This window comes from Neofelis nebulosa, chromosome 3 (assembly GCF_028018385.1).
Source record: "Neofelis nebulosa isolate mNeoNeb1 chromosome 3, mNeoNeb1.pri, whole genome shotgun sequence".
In the NCBI taxonomy this organism is placed as follows: domain Eukaryota; kingdom Metazoa; phylum Chordata; class Mammalia; order Carnivora; family Felidae; genus Neofelis; species Neofelis nebulosa.
Window position 1 is genome coordinate 73,778,170 of NC_080784.1, and position 22,268 is coordinate 73,800,437.

Sequence of the window (22,268 nt, forward strand, 5' to 3'; positions counted from 1 at the left end):
AAATCTCATTATTTTTTATGGCTGAATAATATTCCATTGTGTGTTTGTGTGTGTTTGTGCGTGTGTGTCCATTCATCTATCAATAGATATTAACAGGCAATATGATAATAAACCCGAACTCTTTCCTGTGTATCATCCACTCTCTGTTGCAGGCATTAGCAGTGGTTTCATACAATTATGTGCTTCCTGGTTTCTTCAATGCCGGTGGAAGCTTTTCTTAACCTTCACTTCTCCAGTTCTTCCAGTGATTTTCCAAGACTTTAATTTCCTGTATTAAATGACTTTTTGCTTTAAATACTAGCATGGCTTCTCTTTAGCTATCTGAATCATGACTAGTACAGTTTACTGGCCCTTCCATGCTTCCCTTGTGCAATGTTCTAGATAATTTTTAGTGAACCCTAAATTATGTGTATGTATAGAGCCCTTTCCAATTATGCAAGTGTCTATACTTAATGGTCTTCAAAAAAAACTTAATCCTGAACAAATATACATCTTTACTTGACTCCTGTATGGCTAAAACTCTACTTTCCTGCAAGTTGTATAATAAAACTGGGAAAAGTTTATGGTTTACAATCTTAAAAATCTTTCTTCAAATCTTGGCTTTAGTATTTCCTTGACTCATTGACTTAGTTTCCTTTTATTGATCACAGACTTGATGCCAGAAGCTGCAAGTACCTGTGATACCACAATGATTAAACCAGTCCCTGTCCCCTGCCCTCATATGCTTAAAATCTAGCAGCAAAGATTAGAGAAACAGAATTTGCAAGGGATAAAACATAGAGGTAGAGTCAGGTACTAAATAGCCTTCCAAGTCATAAAAAGATTTTGACTTTATCATAACTATGATTAGGAGACATTGAAGAGTTTTTATCAGGAAAGTGATGTGATAAAATTTCAGGTTCTGAAAAATCACGCTGGCTAGTGGGTAAAAGTTGGATTTGATAGGAAAATGACTGGATATAGAGACCAATTAGGAAGCTGCAACATTAAACCAGAGGAGAGATAATACAGGTCTGAGAAGATAATCACAACTTGTACTATGGTGGGGAGCATAGGGATGAAGAAAAATGAATTGATTCAAGGAACATCTAGAAATTAGAACAAAATGTGGGAATTGTTTGGACATGTGTACTGAAGAGACCCAAGAGTCAAGGGTGACCCCAAAGTATAAGACCTTGGGGAACTAGGTGAGTAGCAGTGTCATGATTAGGACAGAAATACAGGAAAACAAAGTGGAGGTGAGGTGGGGTGTGGATCAAAATGGCAGGTTCTGTTGTAGACATGTTGGATTTAATTTGCTGATGAGATACCCATGTAGATGTGTCAAGTCAGCTGATAGGGATACAGGTTTGAAGTTAGTTTAGGAGAAAGGTCTGGTCTTAAAGATTCAAACATTGTCAAAATACGGACTATAACTGCAGCCACAGGAGTGAATCCATTCACTCACGTTCAGGTACAGGAAAGAAGGAAAGCTAAACTGCCTAAAAGCCACCATTATTTTCCTTCTTTTGGTTGTGTCAGAGGCTTACGATTTCGCTTTGGACAGAAACTTCGATATAAAATATGACGCAATTTCTCTAATTTCCCAATGTCTTTTATTTCAACAGATAAAATCACAACATAAAAAGATCAATTACATCACAAGTATTAACTGGATCATTAAATGATTCTGATAATTTACTACTACAACCGGTAATACAGTGGCATACACATACTTTACAGGGTAAGAATTCTCCAAGAGGGAAAACAAAACAAAACATTGTAACCACGATTATCTATTAGCATCTTCAGCAAACTAACTGCTTTTTACAGGACAAAAAGTTTTTTCTTGAACAGTTATGTAGAGTCCCACAAAAAAAAACGAATTTGTCCGTTACATGGTACATTACATATATATATATTATTTTTTGTTTGCTTCTTAATTAGTCTTCCGCTGTTTTCATTCTCTTTCAGTATTCCAGAAGTACTTCAAGATCTTTACTTCTACATCGGAAATAATTCAACAAGAGCCACAGTATGACTTTTAAATATATCCGTAAAGTTGAACTCTCTCCGTTCATGAAGCTCACGTTTGTACCTAAACGTAATATTCATGCTGAAGTTTTTTAAACTTTAAGAAATCTATTCCCAAATCCAGTCATACTGACAAAAATATGATTGCAATGAAACTTCTTTAACAGAATCCAAAGAAGTACAACTATTTTCACATCTCAGTGTGTTTTCATAAACATACTAGGGTTTTAAGCATCTTTGACTGGGTACTATTGAAATAAAAATAGTATTCACAAAATCATTCAATGAAGAGTACTATAGCGTCTACACTACACTATTTATAGGTAAAATTTTATTATGTATATATTCATGAGTTATCCAAAAATACATAGCTAATTATTTTGAGAAGAGGATAATTTATGTTGAAATTGGTCCAAATAGAACATTTGCAAAGTGGAATGCATGCAGTGTTTTTAATATTTCTTACCAGATGGGTTCCATTTTGATGAAATTATATTGTTTTATTAATCATGAACCATGGAAAATGAATTCCACGTCCATGGAAGATGAATTTCAAAAAAATAACACTACAGTGTTCTGTAAACACAATAGAGCTATGTATCTGTGCAAAAACTTTACCAATAACCACAAAATGTGGCAAAATGCCACAAAAATTATTTTTTAATCTGAACCAATTTTAGTGAAGACAAATTCAACTCCAACATAGGAATAATACATGTTCAGAAAGTTATAACAGTTAGCAATGGTTAAAAGTATTGAGCTGTATGTTCATTTGTTGTCACATAAATAGTATTTACAAAGCAGCAACAACTTGAAATGAGAAGCTAAATGATGGGTTACATTTCTAAAACTGAGAATTTCAGCTTTCAATTTTGAGTTGCAGAAACTTTTCACTAAATGTGTATTTGGTTTTAAGAACACCTGGTGAACTCAGTGGTAAAGATTTCCCTCATCACTCGCCAAAATACTAATTATACAGCAAATTTCAGTTTATCACCTGGAAGTCATTCAAATAGCTGGTAACGTTCCCTGAAGGACTGGTCCATTGGAGGAATAATTAAAAAAAAAACAAAAACAAAAACAAAAAACAATACAAAAGAGCCTGCAGCTCCCTAGGGAAATTGGTGTTGGGTAGTCTTTTCATCAGATGAGGGGGCAGTGAGCAGCACATCACCCCCAGTCCATGCCCTAATATGATTTGAAAGGCAATTTATTTAGCCAACCACTTCTAGCAATGCTGATGTCATGTTGATTCCTTGTTCAGGTTTCCTTCACTCTGAGAAATAGTCAAAAGCATTCCTCTGCTTTTACTCATAATTTGACCTAGCATCCAAGCAACTATAAGCAAACTGTTCACTGCCCTATCTTTGAAAAGGAGTATTTTCACGGAGGCTCTGCCAACCAGGTTTCTTTCCACAGATCACACTGCAATTGCTTCCACTCGGATCCTCTTCTCCTGCCTTAAAATGGGAAATCAGGATGCACCTGGGAGCCCTTCTCAACCGATTTATAGCTCTGGTCGGAATTCATCTACATATTTTCACACCAGAGCTTACTTACACGTTGGTAGCCTCTGTGAAAGAGTCATTGGGGCCATTGTTCTTTTTTACCTCCAGGTTCTTTTTAGTCTTGAACGTCACAGACACCTCAGAGTGAATGGCATCCAACCTCTGCTCACAGCGGAAGGCTGCTAGGAAAGCCTTTCTATAGTTGCTGTTCATCCAGCCATAGAGAAAGGGGTTGGCAAAGGTGGAGCACATGGCGATAATGTGGAACACGGTGAAGATGAGTTTGTACTCCTTCAGGTCTAGGACTTGGTTGTCAATGTCAACAGCAAGTTGGAAGGCATGGAGAGGCAACCAGCTGACTGCAAATACCACTACCACGCACACCAGCATTTTGGTCGTTTTTTGCCTTCGCTGATGGTAGTGATCATTAGCAGCTCCAGGGCTGACATGGTTCTTAAGTTTACTCCAGATACGAGTGTAGGAAAAAGATATGATGCCCAGAGGCAAAACGTATAGGATCAACAAGGAAGAAAGACTGTAAATGGTGCCATAGATGTTCTTCTCCTCACCAGGCCACTTCTCAGTGCAGACCACAATCTCAAAGTCGGGAATAATCTCAATCAGCGAGTACTCGCGGAAGATGGCCAGGGGGCTTGCAAGCAAGGCACTGATGCCCCAGGCCAGGCCAATAATCAGGAAGCTGATTCTCTTGGAGATCTTGCTTTCCAGGTGGTAGACAATGCAACGATGCCGGTCCAGGGCAATTACCGTCAAAGTGATCGTGGACACTTGCACTGCCAGGCCCTGGGCATAGGGTACCAGGTGGCACAGGACAGGACCCATTTTCCACTCCCCCATTAAGGTGTAGGTAAGAGTGAATGGCAAGCACAGGGTGTTCACCAGAAGATCTGCTACAGCCAGATTGGCAATGAAAAAGTTGGTTACTGTGCGCATGCTCTTGAATTTGATCACCACGTGAATCACCAGAGAGTTTCCAATTACCCCGAGCAAGATGATAGAGCAATAAGCTAATATGAGGATAATCTGCACCTCAATCAGCATGGTGCTGTCTAGAAGCTCTGGCTCAGGGTCAGGGGCCAGCTCACCTCTAGGAGTGGTTTGCCGTGGATGGTACTTCTCCACCTTCATTTCTTCCACTGTCTGGTTCTCATCAGCCTCTGCACCTACTGGGCCCATTTTCAGCACCTAGCACAAGAATATACAATTTGAGGAAGAAGAAGAAGAAGAAGAAGAAGAAGAAGAAGAAGAAGAAGAAGAAGGAGGAGGAGGGGGAGGGGGAGAGGGAAGGGGAGGAAGAGGAGGAGGAGGAGGAAGAAGGGAAGGAGAAGAAATAACATGGAGCAAGGAAAACACAAGGGTGACGCAAAGGAATATCACAAATGGATTGGTTTCATTTTGGTTAGGGCTCAAAATACATGTCCCCTGATCCCTGTAACTGCGCATAGTGTAACATTTTAATAAAGCAGGACCATTATAATAGTTTATTCACAAATATGGATGAATTAAACCAGGTCCCTGAAATGTATATTACAACAGTAAAGTGTAATACCTATAGTGTAGACATAAATCCAGTGTGAATGCTACCAAATTGAGTCAATCTATTTTGAGTGGGATAAATGTTACAAACTTTACCGATTAATTTTATAACTTCTATTAACTCTTCAAATTTATTTTAAGGTAGACAAAGAAAATTACCCTCAATATCTTAACTACTTCAAATTTCTAAATACAGCAACAAATTTCACAGAAAAGAGAAAAATATTAAAGCCCTTTGAGTGGGGCCTGGACTTTGGAAGTATAACATGGAACACATAAATATAAACTGAGCATATTCATTTTATAGCCATTTTTTCTAGTGTTTGGGTTAGTGTTAAAACTAGGTAGCCTGTGTAAAACGGTTGCTTTTTTTGAAGATCTGAAATAAACTTCCTACTGACACACAGCAGAATCCCACACGGGATCTACATGAAAAAAAAATATGTCCAAATCTGAAGCATCTCTCTCTCTAACCTCTAAATATAAAAGTTTTGACGCTTTTCTTCTCCAATCACACGCCCTCAAGACTTTTCTTTCTGCATGCCCTACTTCAGTCAATGTTATCTCCAATGATTACACCATGGGGAAGGTTAAAAAGCAGGTAACCATTCTAGACTTTGTCAACTCATTTAGTCTCCACATTTTTTTTTAATTTTTTTTTTAACGTTTATTTATTTTTGAGACAGAGAGAGACAGAGCATGAACGGGGGAGGGGCAGAGAGAGAGGGAGACACAGAATCGGAAGCATGCTCCAGGCTCTGAGCCATCAGCCCAGAGCCCGACGCGGGGCTCGAACTCACGGACCGTGAGATCGTGACCTGAGCTGAAGTCGGACGCTTAACCGACTGAGCCACCCAGGCGCTCCTAGTCTCCACATTTAAGAGAACCCTCAGACTGACTTTTTTTTAAGTTTATCTATTTATTTTGAGAGAGAAAGAGAGTGCAAGTAGGGGAGGGGCAGAAAGAGATAGGTGGGGAGAGAGAGAATCCCAAACAAATTAATGAAATCATGTATGCATGGTATCCGCAGATCGTGCAAAACAGAACCTATTCAAGAATGTAAGGGAGGGAAAATTAAATGCAGAGTACCTAGTGACTAGGGCTATCCACTGGAAATAGAATCACTATGGACTAGTCCTGTGGGAACGAGATCCAGAGAGAGGCTACTGAGGCACTGCCCAGAAGAGAAAGGGAAGGAGAAGAATACAGGGGATTTTCCATTCCTCTGCCTTCTAATTACCTGCCAATGCCTCCTATGACCAAACTCAGCCAAGTGCCCGGTGACTTGGGAGCCTGAAAATCTAGTCTGCAGGAGTCAGCCCTCTAGAGGAAGGGTAAGGAATGGAGCTGAGGGCCCAACTAGGCATTGTCTGTGGGCTGAATAAATATGACTCACCTACCAACGTAGGTAGATGCTATTATGATTAATAAAAACCAAATTTATTTAAAAGAGGTTCAGAATTAATGACAGCAGCCTTTTGTCATTGTGAATACATTCAAAAATTACTAAGATGTTGGGCTCTGGATGTTTTTACAAACTTGAAAAAAGAATTTCACATTAGAAACCAACATATATTGTTTTCAGCAATCTGGAGACATGGGGGAAATGATATGATGACATTCGAATTTCAGAAAGACCATTTTAATGTCAGAGTAGGCTCTTTCTAGTAAAAGGCAAGAGCCTGAGAGTGGAGGCACTACCCCGTTGTTATTCCTCCCCTCTCCCTGCACAAATCCTGGTTCCTGGCATAGGTTTTTAAATGCTTGCTAAATGCATGTTATAATAAGTGTAAACATCACGAGGGTGAAGCCATGCCTGGCATTTTGCACATGCTCAATTATTATTGCTAAGAGAATGAATGAATGAATGAATGAGAAGAGGAAGTGACATAAGTCACAAGACTATTAGAGTAATTGTGGTAAGAAATCGAGGACAAAGCCAATGTGGTAGGAATGATGAGGACCCGTGAGAAAGGTGTATAAAATCAGTCTAAGGGGCACCTGGGTGGCTCAGTCAGTTAAGCATCAGACTTGGTTTCAGCTCAGGTCATGATATCACAGTTCGTGAGTTCGAGCCCCACACTGGGCTCTGTGCCATCCTAGTGATTCTATTTCCAGTGGATGGCCCTGGTCCCTGGGCTTTGGTCACACCACCTACTCCCTGTGTCTGTCTGGCTGGAGGTACTAATGACTGTGTTCTTGCTAATCCTTGAGTGGCTTCAATATCCTCTGTTTGGCTTCCATCACTTGTGTAATCAATTCTCTGCATTTAATTTTCCCTCCCTCACATTCCTGAATAGGTTCTGTTCTGCATGATCTGCTGATACCAGGCATACATGATTTCATTAATTTGCTCTCCCACTAATGGTTCTGCACCAGCCTACAGAAGATAATCCAACTCCATTATATGACATTCAAAGCTCTTCTTGAACCCATTCCTGCCTATCTACCCTCTGGCTTCATCTCTCCTGACACGCCAATAGGTATCTTATGCTTCTGTCATACTAAACTACTTCGGATTCCTTCAATACATCAGCTTTTCTCATGCCTCTCTGCTTTCCCATTCTGACCTGGGAAGCCTCTCGGTTACCCAACAATCTGTGCTGACTTCTAATACTACAAGAAGCACAAGCCCCAATGCAATCATTCCCCCACCACAGCAATCTCTTTAAGGACAGAAACTGGATCTTTTCCATCCATTGTGTAATCCTTAGCACGCTAACATGTTAACAGCACCCAGTAATTTGGCAAAACAAATAAGAAGCTACAGGAAAGCATAATTCCTTGTTCTGATATGACATCCTTGAGCTTATTTTCTTGTTCTTAGGTAACCGCCCCTGCAAGAAAATTGTTCCAAGATCCCTCTTAAATCAATCCCTGATTAGAGCATTAAAAACTGCCAGTCAGTATAGACCATAAGGAAACTTTCTGAGGGGCCTACCACACACACACACACACACACACACACACACACACACACACACAACCTTTCAAGGAGCCTTACTGCAGAGAGAGAGAGAATTCCATATACTCATATTTTGCTTTACTGATATTTTCTAGTTCTGTCTGCATAAATTTCAAATAGCATGTTCCAAGGAGCCTTGACTCTCTTTTGTATTTGCCTCCATTCTTTAGAAATTAGGGGGAAAAGTGCAACTAATTATCTAAATCTTGGAGTGTATATTTAATAGGCTACACCTTCTCCCTTAAACTAAAAGAGACTTTACAGAGTACAATTAATCAATGCTGACAAGTCATTAACAGGATTAACAAGACTCCATGAGGTCTGAGTTTGAGGTTTGCCACAAGCTAAATTGAGAGTAAGCCTGAGATAGAAGGATATGAGTTTGTTTATTAACTCTTTTTGCTTTTCCTGTTCAGTTCCATTTTCTTCATTTCAAAGCCCCTTTATTTAAAACTTCTCTGCAGGAATGGTTATTGATCTACAGGCAATTAGCGTATGGATACTAATCACAGTTCTCAAGCACACTGCTGGCCCTCAGCCAGGGCAGAGCATTGCCCAGAGAATGCATCATTTCATGTTTAGGCTTCTGGAAAAGTGGAAGAGGAAAAGAGATACATAGAGGGAGCTGACTGATTTAAACTCAAAAGCACAAACATTAAAAGATAAGTAGGTGAGGGAAAAACCCTTTCTTTGAAACAAGACAATATGAAGCATTCACATCAGTTGGGTCTTTTAAGAACTGTGAATGGTGCAGTTTTCTTGAACAAGTGAATCTTTAGAGATTCTGTTACAGAAATATTTTCCTGTTTGTAGAATAGGAAAATGACTTCAAGTTTCTTTTTTTTTTTTCTTCCAGAGATAAAGAACTTCAAATCACCTGAGTGACAAACCAGTTTATACTTTCACTACATGTTTAAATTTGTGGGGCTTTTCTTTTTTTTTTTTTTTTTTTTTTTTTTTGCTACAGTACCTTAATTGCCACAGATTGGCTTTAGTAAAACTTAACATCTGATCAATCACAACACCTTCCAGGCATTTGTCCCGGGGAAAAATCCCAGAAATCATGCTACATACTCTATACTGGTTAGTCCTGGGGGAGGGGAGTGGACTCCAAGAATGCTGCATATAAGACAAGGATGTTTGGTTCACAAGCAGAAAGTTGAAAATATTCACTGAAGAGTCTGGTAATAAATCACTTTCCCTATGTTTGAACTTCTGGCCTTTCCTTGCAAATAGCATGGTCTATTTCATGTGATTGCGTGTAAATGACATGCCCCTATTGCAAAACGTCTTAAAGCTTTTACTTTTGCCTCCTCCCTGTGCACCATATGCTCCTACCCAGTGGGTGAGCCCTTCTGGTGCAAAACCAGTCAGTGCTTAAATAAATGTATTCATTCTCGACCAGCTTTGGAGAATTCAAGATGACCTCCTGCTTTAGACAGGTGTTTGATTTTTTTTTTTAAGAGAAACAATAACAACTTGCTGCTCTGGAAAGATGATAACTTCTCTCTAAGAAGGGTCAAGGAAATAGTGAAGAACCTCCAGCAGAAAGGGAAAATTCTAGCGAAAGTAGAAAATGGGGATGGTTATCACCCCAACCCCCACCTTCAGCCTAAATGAGAGAAAAAAAGTCCCCACATTCATGAGGACCTCCCCCATACCCTCTTCTCAGGACCAGAGCTCTTTGGGGGTATTCTCGTTCGCCAGTGTGAATCCGAGTTAGGACTTACTTACTTACCCGGTCTTGGCGTTTCTGCTGAGACGTGGAAGCAAGACGTGTACGGCCCGTCCGTGCAACGACTATCTAGCCCTCGGAGCTGAAGACGGCACTGGAAGGTCCCCAGACGCAAGCCCAGTTCCGTCCGTTCCGATGGTGCAGGACCGCCAGCGGCGCGCGGAAGCGCGGCGGAGCGCGGCGTCCGCCGGTCAGTCGAGCCGCTGCGAGCTGGCGCTGCTCCGCTCTACCGCCGACCTCCGGGGCCAAGCGCGCTGGGGCACCGCGCTGCGCGGCACAGAGCAGTCGGCTGCGCTGGTGAGGATGCGAGGCTGGTGGGGGGCGGGGGCACGTGGGTGCGGGGAGAGGCAGCCCTTCCCTGGGAGAAACAACAACAACAACGACAACAACAGGTACAGAAGGGCGGGGGGCGGGGGTCCCGCCGCGCAGAAAGCTGGACGGGAAGTTTCCGTGGCGAGGGAGGGGGACAGCGTCCACGGTGTCGCCGCTGTCTCCAGGTTTCGAAGCCCGCGCAGCGGGACCCTACTCAGCGCGGCGCCCCCTAGCGGATCCCAACTATCGCCTGCAACTGCTAGTTTCACCCCAGTCTCCGGCGACCCCCAATTGTGATATTCTGGCGGTTTGCACCACTCCAACCTCCTTTCCCTTCCACGAACCCCTTCCTTTGCTCTCCGCTTCTCCGTTCCGCGAGAGATGGCCCTGCAAAAAGCTCCTAGATTCGGGGTTCACCAAATCAGCCAGGGAAAGTCGAAGGCGAAGGCGGAGCGGGGGGACTCAGGTTCGGGCGAGGGTGCTGAGGTCACGGCGCAGCGAGCAACGGGAGACCTCGAGCTGGAGGGAGGCGGACGTGGAGGCAGAGGGCCGTGCCTTGGAAGGGCTGAGAAAACCCCACAACTTCCAGCCAGGAGTTGCTTCTTGTTTTGCTTGTTTGTTTTTGTTTGTTTGTTTGCTCATAGGAACAGAGTGGGGACCCGGACCCTCGCAGAACCACAGAAGAGCGTCGCACAACTGCGCCAAGGACAAACCCAGGGCATTCACACCAGGGGCTGGAGCCGTCGCCGCGCTCCCACGGGAAGGTAAAACGAGTTCAGATGCCTGTTGCCCACCACTGACAATTCCCCTAACGGGTGTCTGCTGACAGACAGTTGGGTATTGCGAGTTCAGATTCAAAATCCGGCGGGCAGCGTGTGTGATGTGCACTCTTCCTGCAAAAGGTAAAATAGAGAAAACAATGGGTGACAAACAATCTTTCTGCAGTTAGTTGACTTCCTGATCCTTCGCTCTTTGATCGTGACCCAAGCCACTAATGCCAGGATGAGTGAGTGCCTGTGGAATACTCTAATCTTTTTGTGGCGAAGCCCTTGTTAATGCCTTGAGCCATCAAGCTGAGTTAGTGGATCAGAGCAAAACAGGGTTGTGGCATCAGTCCACGACGCTGAGGGGTCTGTTTCCTCGGGATTCCTCCCAGAAACTCTAGTTAGAACCATTCCTTATAGAAATTTGCAACCAGCTTCTCTGTCCCTTGTTCAGTTTTAGAGGGGGAAGCAGATCCTGCCAAGTTAGGAAAACAAAGGCCTGAAATTGGAAACCAAAGTCTTTCCTAACTAGCCCATGTTGAGGTTTTGCACACATTACTTTCCCTCTATTCATTAGTGTCTTTATTTCTGAAGTGACGATGGCCATACTCAGTTCACTTGGAATTTCTCTTAAGTAGAAAAAAAAAACAGTTTAAACAACTCAAAATAATATTCTTTCCAAAAATATTAGTTATGGCTTCCCCTAAAGAAGATTGGATTTTCAGTCTTTTCTGGGCTTGCCCACACCTTCATAATATTGCATGTATAAGTATCTTTATACAGCTTAATCTGAAATTGATTATCTGGTTAATGTAAAATTATGCCTACAGGAGCATAGACGTTATTTATAAAACAAAGCAGCTTGGGCTTCTCAGTTACCATGAAAGAAAAGTAAACTGAACTGGAAATATACAAGATGTTCCATATAATTCTACTTAAAATATTTTTGTAAATATTTCTTAACTTGGGGAAATATTCCTTGTCACGCCTGTGTTTTGTGCAACAGGTTCCATGCTTCCTAATATATTTGCACCTGTGAATAGTGAACTCTGTACCCAGGAGTTGTAATTTTAGAAGAGTAGGAGTGGCTTGAAACAACAACCACAAAAACATATAGAAAGCACAGAAGAGCAATCAGATTAATTGCTTTGGAGGGTTTGACTGACTTCGATGACATTGATTCTACAAACATTTTTGCCTCCCATACAACTGCCTTTTAAAAGCAGCCTAGCAGTCTTATACAAATATTTATCTTATTCCCTTACAGACATGCGTGTCTTAGGAAACACCCATAGTTCCACAGACATCTCGTCAACAACTTTGAGAAGACTAAATGACCTCTCTCTCTCCCAATAAAGTACAGAATTGGATGAAAAAATGGATTTATTGAAATTAAAGTTGCTTTAGTGTGTGTCATATTATCAAGGATAGCTTTGGCAATGAACTCATGACATTTTTGTGCATTCAAGTCTGACTGATACCTTTTGATGTGCATACACTGTGTGCTATCATAACAATGAACCACTCTGATGAATGCCAATAAAACCTATCAAGACAATAGTAGAAGTTTGTGGAAGGAGTGATGAAATATGGATTGATCCATAGGGAGACAGGACAGGATTATTGCTGCCTGATTTCTCTTGTGTCAAATCACGGAATTTCTCAGGCAAGTTCCACAGCTAAGAAGAATATACGTTGGTTGTTCCTCAGACGACCAACAGGGAACAGGGAACAGACTCAAACTCAGATGCCTACCTGGCCTGGGCCAGTGACATAAATGCCCAGCTAAGTTGTGGGAGACGGTGGGGAGTGGTGGGCACTGCCACACCCGTGAAAGCCCAAAAGTACAAGCCTTTTCTGAAGGAGGAGGCTGCTGATTCCACTGAGCTGCCCTGCAAAAATCTCAATTCAGTATTGTCAGATCTGACATTTTAAGAGAACAAAAATGCATATTCTTAAAAATCTTTCCAATTTTAAATGAAGGAAACTAATTTTTAAAAAAGTCAAACCCCTTGGATGCCTGGATGGCTCAGTAGGTTGAACGTCCAACTCTTGATTTTGGCTCAGGTCATGATCCCAAGGTTGTGGGGTTGAGCCTCTCTCTCTCTCTCTCTCTCTCTCTCTCTCTCTCTCTCTCCCTCTCCCTCTCCCTCTGCCACTCTCCTCTCTTCATGTTCTTTCTCTCTAAAATTAAAAAATTGAAAAAAAAAGCTTTTTTAAAAATAAAAGTCAAACCCCCAGGTGGGCCAAAATAAATAGACACGGATAGATAGAGCAAAACCTGTAGCCTGGCCTGTGGGCCTCCAATATCTGATATTAGTATGTGAGGTTTGATAAACCTCCTAAAATACCTAAAACATAACTCTATTATCATTTCCCCTACCTCACAGACCATTCCTCAGTGCACATGAATATAAAAGGAATACAACCAAAGATTAATTGCCAAGTAAGTGTTTTTCTTTTCCACTTCTGGTTGAATAGATATTCCCAATGAGACTCTGAAGTAAAGGACCTGGTCAATAACTGAACAATCAGTATTTATATAGTTACAGTGAAGAAATTTCAGACAAACTCTTTGTCAAAAAAGACAAAGTTAGATCACATCAGTAGAGAAAACCACTTGTGATGCACTTACTTTAGATAAAGTACATGATGATATGGATTTCCTTCCATCTAAATTTATTTTGAAAGCAAGGAAGCTTCCCCCAAGTTGTAAATAATTTCATTGTTTACACTATAAAAACAAAAAACAGAAAAAAAAAGCGAAGAAACGAACACACATGATCTAAAACATCACTGTCCGATAGAACTTTCTGCAGTGATGGTAATGTTCTATCTCTGCATTGCCCAGTAAGGTAGCCACCCAATCACACGTGGCTATTGGGCACTTGAAATGTGGCTAGTACAACTTAGAGAGTGAATTTTACATCTAAAAATTTTTCAAAAACACCAAGAAGAATAAGTATGTTTTGGTTCCTAATGGAAAGTCCTCCTGGGGTCATTTCTGCCAGAGAGCTAGTTTGTTTGTTTGTTTTCTCACCTTAATGTCAAGTTTCCCTGAAAGACTATTAAGTAACTCTCAATTCATACCAAACCAACCTAAATCACAGAACAAAACAGTGGTGCAGCTGGAATGTGGAAGCTGATTCCAGAAGAAGAAAGAAATAAGCTCCATAAGTCAGGACAGCAGCCTAGGAAAGGAAGAAGATTATAGCACCAAAAGAGAGTAGCAAGCCCAAGCAAGGAATTCTCTAAACCCCAGTAATGGAAGAAGAGCTCAGTGAAGCTAATAAAATAATGTACTTAACACAGACTAAACAAACAGAGCCTAATGACAAGTCCCTAGTAAGGAAATAATAATCACATTAACTTAACAGTTAGTTACAGTGTTTAGTATATTTGAAAATGATTCTGCCTTGCTTTATTCAAACGTTCAATAGGAGCACCTAGGTGGCTCGGTCGATTAAGCGTTCGACTTCAGCTCAGGTCATGATCTCTCAGTTTGTGAGTTGGAGCCCTGCATTGGGCTCTGTGCTGACAGCTCAGAGCCTGGAGCCTGCTTCAGATTTTCTGTCTCCTCTCTGTCTGCCCCTCCCCTGCTCACACTGTGTGTGTGTCTCTCTCAAAAATAAATAAACCTTAAAAAAAATAAAAATAAATGCTCATAAATTTATTTATTTATTTATCGTCAGGTTTATTAGGTCCTTACAGAAATTCTTTGTAAAGTTTCAATAATACTCCCTTGTAGTAAAAATTATGGAACCTAGATATCCTAATGGCCATTTGGGTATAATAATGATGTTCAATTGGTTGTAAATAGATTTCTGATTGGATGTGTGCCCACCTTTCCTTTCAGGCAGGAAAAAAGCACAGTGGGAGTGAAGTTAATAACTGATCAGAGATGATGGAAGTTGCATCAACTTGACATAGAAAAAAGAGACCAGTTTATATGAATGGAGCTGGAAGTGTGTTAACTTCTTAAATAAGTCTTTAAATAAACTAAGTTTTTAAAAACTGGTCAGTCTAATCACACTTGTGATGAAAAGGCTGTACTTCCATCTACATCCTTACAAACTTGGTTCATTTGTAACAAGTGGACCAGTAAACATGTGAATGGATAAGAAGTGGTCAACAAATAGTTTCACAAAGCTGATGGGCTAGATTTTCTTAAAAATTTTGTGGGCAGCAGTATGTTATGAAGACAGGTGTCTCAGTCAAGAAAAGCAACTAGTCATTCAAAGTGAAATGTATGCTAAATCCTAAGTTGAGCATAAATATCATTTGCTATGATTTGTATTTCTATGGATTTGGAGTTATTTTTGTTTTGAATTTTTAATTGCAGATTCAACGTGATTAAACAGGATTGTAAGCACTATATGCAGCATTTTGCTGAGATTTTTATCTTTCAATGATCATCCAAAGTATACTGAGACTGGTAAGGAACAAAATCTAAAAGAATATTTAAATGCAAATGATTCACAGTTCAAATTTTAACATAGAACAAAGGAAGGGAGATTTTTATGTGGAATTCAGAATTTAATCAATGCAAATTTTCATTTGATTATCTGAAACATGCACAGAAGGCCCGTGGCTAAAGAGGAAACATGCACCCTCTTAGAAATTTCAATTTTATTTAATAAGTGTTTATCCTTGTAGCATATAGAGACATAATTTGATATATATTTTTTGAGTCATACACTCAAAACAAATTTAATTTTTAATTTTTTCTCAAAAAAAATGCAAGCAAAATTAAAGCTCTCTCTCATACGAAATTATTATTGGTATCTCTTGACAGATGAGAAACCAAAGATTTCTATATAATTTTTACATATCATTTTGGAGATGGTAAAATGGCCATTCAAAGTAAAATTTTTAAAACATTAATTGTATAATGCAAGTAAGACTTAGCTTAGGACTCACTACTCTTTATTATAAAAATGAATTATATACAATCCATATAAATGTTTTATTACTCACAACTCCTACCGATAAATCTTTATTGAGTGTCTAATTTGTTATGGACACTATACTAGACAATGTCCATAACACCATGAATTACACACAGACCTGCCACTGATTGTCTCTAGTCCATTAAAGGTGTACAGACTTTTAAATAAAAAAGTTCCATAGGAGTGCCTGGGTGGTTCAGTTGGTTAAGTGTCTGACTTCAGCTCAGGTCGTGACCCCATGGTTTGTGGGTTTGAGCCCCGCATTGGGCCCTGTGCTAACATCTCTGTGTCTCCCTCTCTCTCTGCCCCTCCCCCTATCATGCTCTGTCTCTATCTCTCTCAAAAATAAATAAACATTAAAAAATTAAAAAAAAAAAAAAGAAGTACCATAAACAGAGTAAGATTCTCTAGTAGACTCTGACATTATAGATTTGGGGCCACAAGGAAGGAATGGTCAGTTTTCTGTTTGTTTTTTTTAAGTGTTATGTGTTGGGAGAATTAAGGAAATGCTTTGTAGGGGGGGTGACTCAACTCAGTGTAAACCTGGATAGAAACGATTCTTGGCTTTACCCAGCACTAGGATGCCATTTTCTTCTCCACTGCATTAACTTGGATGTGTGCTACTGGGACAATGCGGAACTTTCTGAGGAAGAACAATCACTTACACATGTCAAAGTGAAGTTTTCAAAGTTAAAAACATTATTCTCAAACAAAATGTATAGTGAGCACATATCAAATATTTAATTGATTAATAAGAGCACCAGCACAATGGTAAAGCTGGATTAAAGTAGGATCACAAAGGTAGATACCTATATCTAGCCAGTGTAAGACAAAGTCTTGCATAGAATTAAGATCTTAGATATAAAACAGGTTGATCGGGGTGCCTGGGTGGCCTAGTTGGTTTAAGTGCCCGACTCTTGATTTCAGCTCAGGTCATGATCTCACAGTTTGTGAGTTCGAGCCCACATCGGACCTTGCATTGAGCCCGTCCCCTCTGTCTCTGCCCCTCCCCTGCTCACACTTTCTCTCTCAAAAATAAATATTTTTAAAAAAACAAGTTGATGGCCTGCTGTACAATGAAGCAATAAGTTACAAACTTATATTTTCCACCAGACAGAAATCATTTGCATGTCTACTGGACAATAATCAAACTTAATTTTCTAAAAATTTGTATCAAACTTAATTTTCTATAAGTTTGCATCAAACTTATAGAGCTTGGGCTCTAATCAATAGTAAATAATAAGTCAAATTAAGTAAGTTACCATCACCTGACAAGTCAACTGATCTTCAGGCTCATAAGGCAATGCTCCAACCTGACATTGAAAAAGCATACAATCGTTTCACTCTGCTTTTTCATTGCCTGACCACCCCAAAACCTAGTGACATAAAACAGTTATTTTATGCTGCTCCATTGTGGGTCAGAAATTTAGGAAATGCTTAGTTAGGTAATTCATCTCCGACCGACATGGCCTCAGCTGGAGACGTAGGATTCTCTTCTAAGATGGTACCTTCACTCACATGCCTGGATCTGGGCTGGCTTTGCCATAGTAGCTGGAGGATGCCTCATATGTATCTCTCTTCACACATGGCAATCTCAGAGTTGCCAGACTTAATGCATAGCTTTTGGCTTCCCCTAGAGAGGACTTTCTAAAAGAGAGTATTCTACGAGACCCAGGCAGAAACTGCAAGGCTTCTTATGATCAAATCTCCCAAGTCTTAGAACATCTCTTTGGTTACATTCTTTTGCTGAAGCAAGTCTCTTGGGTCAGCTTATAAAATGGGAGAAGAGGCATATACTCCACCTCTGCATGAGAGAAAGGCATGTGTGTACCAGGAGGAAAGGAATTGATGACCTGAGAGAAATGTCATCACACATCCCTTTGCCTTATACTATTTTGGATGTATTTGTGTGTATGTGCGTGCACACATGTGCATGTGTGTGCATGCATGAGTGTGCAATACGTCCATTAAAGAGGGGCTTTTCTGGGAAAAGAACAGCAGCCTCAGAAATACCACAATGAATTTTTCTGTTTTGGCTTGCATTTCATAAATTATCCGAGATCTTAGACTGCAAAATCTGAGATCATCTCTGCCAATGGAAGCCCTAAGGCAAGAATATATGATGGAAATAGAAGAGGTGCTTCCAACATCTGCACTTAAGTGAACACAGTGATTGTGATAGGTACAAATAAATAACTTTAGGTAGGTTTCCCCCATAATGATTTACTTAATGCAAATAGTACTCAAACTTGTTCTCAGAAACCCCAGGTAATATGGCAGCATAACATTGCCTGATAGCCAATCCCAACATTTAACCACCACATTCTCAACACTGCTTTCATCGACCAATATAGCCCAGGAGAGACTGGAGACCTCTATTCTCTACATGGCCTTATTGCTCAGTAATGCACACAAGTTGGTCTTGGAGAACTATATTCAAGAGTGAACACATATTACGTTCTTTCAATTTATGCGCAATTTCTTCTTGCAAAAGGCTATTAAACTTTTAGAACATACAAGCTTATAAAGTTATTTGTACCTAACTACCTGATAAATGGCACTGTTAGCTGTGTTTTGGCCTAGAAGTCATCATGAAATTTCTGCCCTCGGGCCTTGTCTATCTGGGAGTAACATTTTGTTCATGTAGGAGGCGTTCATTTAATTTAGTTAATCATGTTAGTTTCATAATACTTGAAACATTTGATTTGAAAGCTATTTTTCAGTGAAAGATACTATTGGGAAACTATTCGTTCACTTACAGAAAAAGGATTTAATAAAAGCTTGTGTGCAGGTGTAGGAATGCAGCGCCTATATTTTACAGAGCTCTTGGAATTGTTCTGCTTCATCCCACCCTAGCATGGACAACAGAGAGCTCCTCCTAGACAGGAAAGTAGGAAGGAAGGCAGGAAGAGACATAGGCACATAAAAGAAAGTAGAGAGGGTACACTTCATAACAGAAATCATAAGTAGCATGTACGTATGTATGATATTGTAGTAAGAACATTTAATTTAGGTCTATTCTCTTAGGGTTTTAGGAGTATGATACATGATTGTTGACTATAGGTACAATGTTGTACAGTAGAGTTATATAGCTTATTCATCCTGGTTGACTAAAACTTTGTCTGGTGAGTACTAAATCATACATAGTATTTAAACTCCCAAGTTGTGACTAGGTTTATCCAGTAACATGATATCTATACAATATAATAATAACACAGGTATTATAGTCCTACTAAAATCATTATCAGGAAAACCATATGATAACGTGGAAAATTTTAGTGCAAACAAATATTTATTTTTAAATGCAAAAAATGCACTTGGGTGACTCAGTGGGTTAAGCGCCCGACTCTTAGTTTGGGCTCACGTTATGACCTGACACTTGGTGGGTTTGAGCCCCACATCAGGCTCTGCACTGACAGTGTGCAGCCTGCTTGGGATTCTCTCTCTGCCCCTCCAGTGCTCATGCATGCAGTCTCTCTCCTCTCTCTCATGAAATAAATAAAATTTAAAATATAAAAATAAAATAAATGCAAAAAATCTGTCTTTAAAGTATAACCACATATTTTTAATTATGACTATGAAAAATGACTGGAAGGAAAATATACTCCAAAGCTAACTATATTTATGCCATACAAACTATATGTGGTTTTTTTCTTTCATCTTTCTTCTCGCATTTTCTTTCTTTTTTTTTTTAAGAATTTTTTTTCTAATGTTTATTTATTTTTGAGAGAGACAGAGACAGAATGTAAGTGGGTTAGGGGCAGAGAGAGAGGGAGAGGCACAGAATCCAAAGCAGGCTCCAGGCTCTGAGCTGTCAGCACAGAACCCGACACGGGGCTTGAATTCACAAGCTGTGAGATCATGACCTGAGCCGAAGTCGGACACTCAACCAACTGAGCCACCCAGGCACCCCTCTTTTCTCATTTTCTTAAGTTAACCTATTTTGAATAATGAAAATATGTATCATATAAAGTTTATTTCAACAGAGGTGGTTCTGGCAAAGTGAAACATATAGAATCTGTTCTTCAGATATTCCTGAAATCTCTCAAGACTAATAGATTTACTGTTCTGTCCACAGAGTGCTCTTCAAACACCACAGCCCACGGTAGCTCTTCCCAACAGGGAGCCCACGTTAGAATCGCACATGGAACTTTATAAATACAAAGATGAGAGGGTCTGATCTAGTGGCGTGGTTACCTTTGTCTCTTCCCTAATTCAAACTACTACTCCAAACTCGAATCTAGAACCAATTACAATCACACACTAAAAGGCCACAGACACCTTTCTCTCAGACTCCTATTTATTTTCAGTCACTCCAGCCATTCCAAACTCCCCTGAATTCAATCTATAATCTCCCTCGATTTCATTTTCTTTGTGGCCAGGATTGTGCAACTTCTGTTCAAGATAATTATGTTAGTGTATGTCCTTTCTCTTCACTGTCTTTCTTTCCCTCTTCCACAACCCCTTAAAAGTTTAAAAGATAAAGGACGTGAATTTTCTCTTTGGTGTTTTTTTTTCCTTCTCTTTCCTTCCATCATAACCTACTCTCAGGAAAGCCTTAGAGGTAATTCGTGTTGGCTTGCCTGCCATCTTACCAGAAAGGTGCAGCAGAGAGAAAGGTGCTCTAATGGTGGAATGGTGAGCACCAGCCAGTCTGTAGAAGGGATGTGCTTCTGCTTTTGTTTCTATTTGGAGATTTTAGCAGCAGAACCTCCTGACCTTCTGAAAATCGCATGGTCGTGTGTGGGTGATCATTCAGGATTTTGCGCTAACTCTTAGAAATAGTCACTAAGATGTTCAATGTTCAATTTAACCCTTTAACATTTAGACCACACTTGAGTGAAAATTCCATTTCCTGGGATTTAATCTATATTTTCTTTATCACCACTGAGTTATTCCCTCAACACTAATAAGCAAGAGCAAATATTATAGAGTATTATAGTCTTCTAGCCGATCTGTCCTCTGGCATTTTTTAAAATGTTTTCTCTTATGTGGCAGTATAAAAAATAGCTCTAATAAGGGTTTTGACGGATTCATTCATCTTGCTCTTGGTTTGTGAGCACATCAAATCTGATAAAGAAATTGTTTTGTTTGGAGATGCCAATTACTTACTTAAGTTTACCTGTCACAGTGAAAGCATACAGAAAATGCAAATATGCCTTCTGTTGAGTGGATTATATAGGTATAATACTAAGATTACGATTGGATGAGCATAGTGGAGACAATACAAATGTGGAATACAATTACATAAACCAGGGCTATGTTTGTCAAACCATGGTGCTAGGCTTCCCTTCATCAAAGTCATCTGAGGTCCCTCACAGCAATGCAGATTCCCAGACCTCACCCCAGACTCTGCAGCCAGTGAATCTCTTGGAGTGAGGGATACGATCAGCAATCAGCAGGCTTCCCAGATCATGGGAACGTATATCTAGCTTTGACCAGTGCTAATCTAGAGGAGCATCTTGTTAATATGCAAATAAGTAAGGGAACAAAGAAATGAATAAGTAATAATGGCAGAGAGAGAGATAGAATTGTAGTACCTGAATTATTTAGACTTTTCTGTTCTTCAGAGATTGCTGGGAAATGCTTCACTTCCCATGGCTCATACAGATTTAATGTGTCAATGCATCTTGTTTCCATAGAGAAAATTATTTGTAGATATAAATTATCCAGTGTAAATTTGTGGGAATACATCTCTTTGCTTAATTAATTCTTTAGCTAGAAGTCACGAACTAGAAGTTACTTCCTTAGGGATATAGTACCTCACCAAGCCTTGCAGGTCAAATATTTCTGTCAGAGAGCAATTACCCACTTGTGTCTCTCTCCCAACACTTGGAATACCTTCAGTTTTACATCTTATGTGATTATTTCACTCCCTGATGAACACCTGTCTTCCCACCTTGAAACCCTGAAGGAAACAAAAATCAAACAATACTCATTTTTAATGCTTTTTGTGTAAAAAACTAAAGAACTAAAATGGGAAAATACCAATTTGCTTTATTTCCTCTAAGTAAGTGGCTTCGATATTGACCCACCTGTTTGTTCATTTGATCAATGTAGATGTAACCTTGTATCTTAAAGTTCTGAATGAACACTCAGATAAATTCCAGGTAAATTGCCATTGATATTTGGCAATCCTGACTTAGGTCATTCAATGAATTTCTAGGTTAATTTTGCATGGAATGTTCATTTACATTTTCCCAATTCCTAAACCGTATGTACCTTTTGTACAGAGAGCACAAATTACAAGTGTTTAATTTAAAAATTACATAGGAATATCTGCGAAGACAACGGGAATATATGACAAGTGTCTTCATTTGATTAACTATCTGTCCCCTCCTCACCAATAAGAGACAGAGGCAGGGTAAGGCCACAAATAATAGGAAAGTGGCAGAGAAATTGTTGCCTGTTGGTTCTTGAGTAGCCTCTCCTTTATTTAATCCACTTCATGATTACAAAATGTGT

The 22,268-nt window shown here is 39.9% G+C and overlaps 1 protein-coding gene across 1 annotated transcript; it reads right to left on the bottom strand.

Annotated features, from left to right (window-relative positions):
- Positions 1-1,572: 1,572 nt before the first annotated feature.
- NPY2R (neuropeptide Y receptor Y2) lies at positions 1,573-9,891 on the bottom strand. Its single transcript, XM_058721092.1, has 2 exons — positions 9,782-9,891; positions 1,573-4,727 (listed from the first exon to the last, which is right to left on the bottom strand). Exon 2 carries the CDS (start codon positions 4,716-4,718, stop codon positions 3,570-3,572), a length of 1,149 nt encoding a protein of 382 aa, XP_058577075.1. The 5' UTR covers positions 4,719-4,727; positions 9,782-9,891; the 3' UTR covers positions 1,573-3,569.
- Positions 9,892-22,268: the final 12,377 nt, after the last annotated feature.

What these genes read in the sequence shown, in the direction of transcription:
- NPY2R (XM_058721092.1), bottom strand. Translation starts at nt 4,718, where the DNA reads ATGGGCCCAGTAGGTGCAGAGGCTGATGAGAACCAGACAGTGGAAGAA.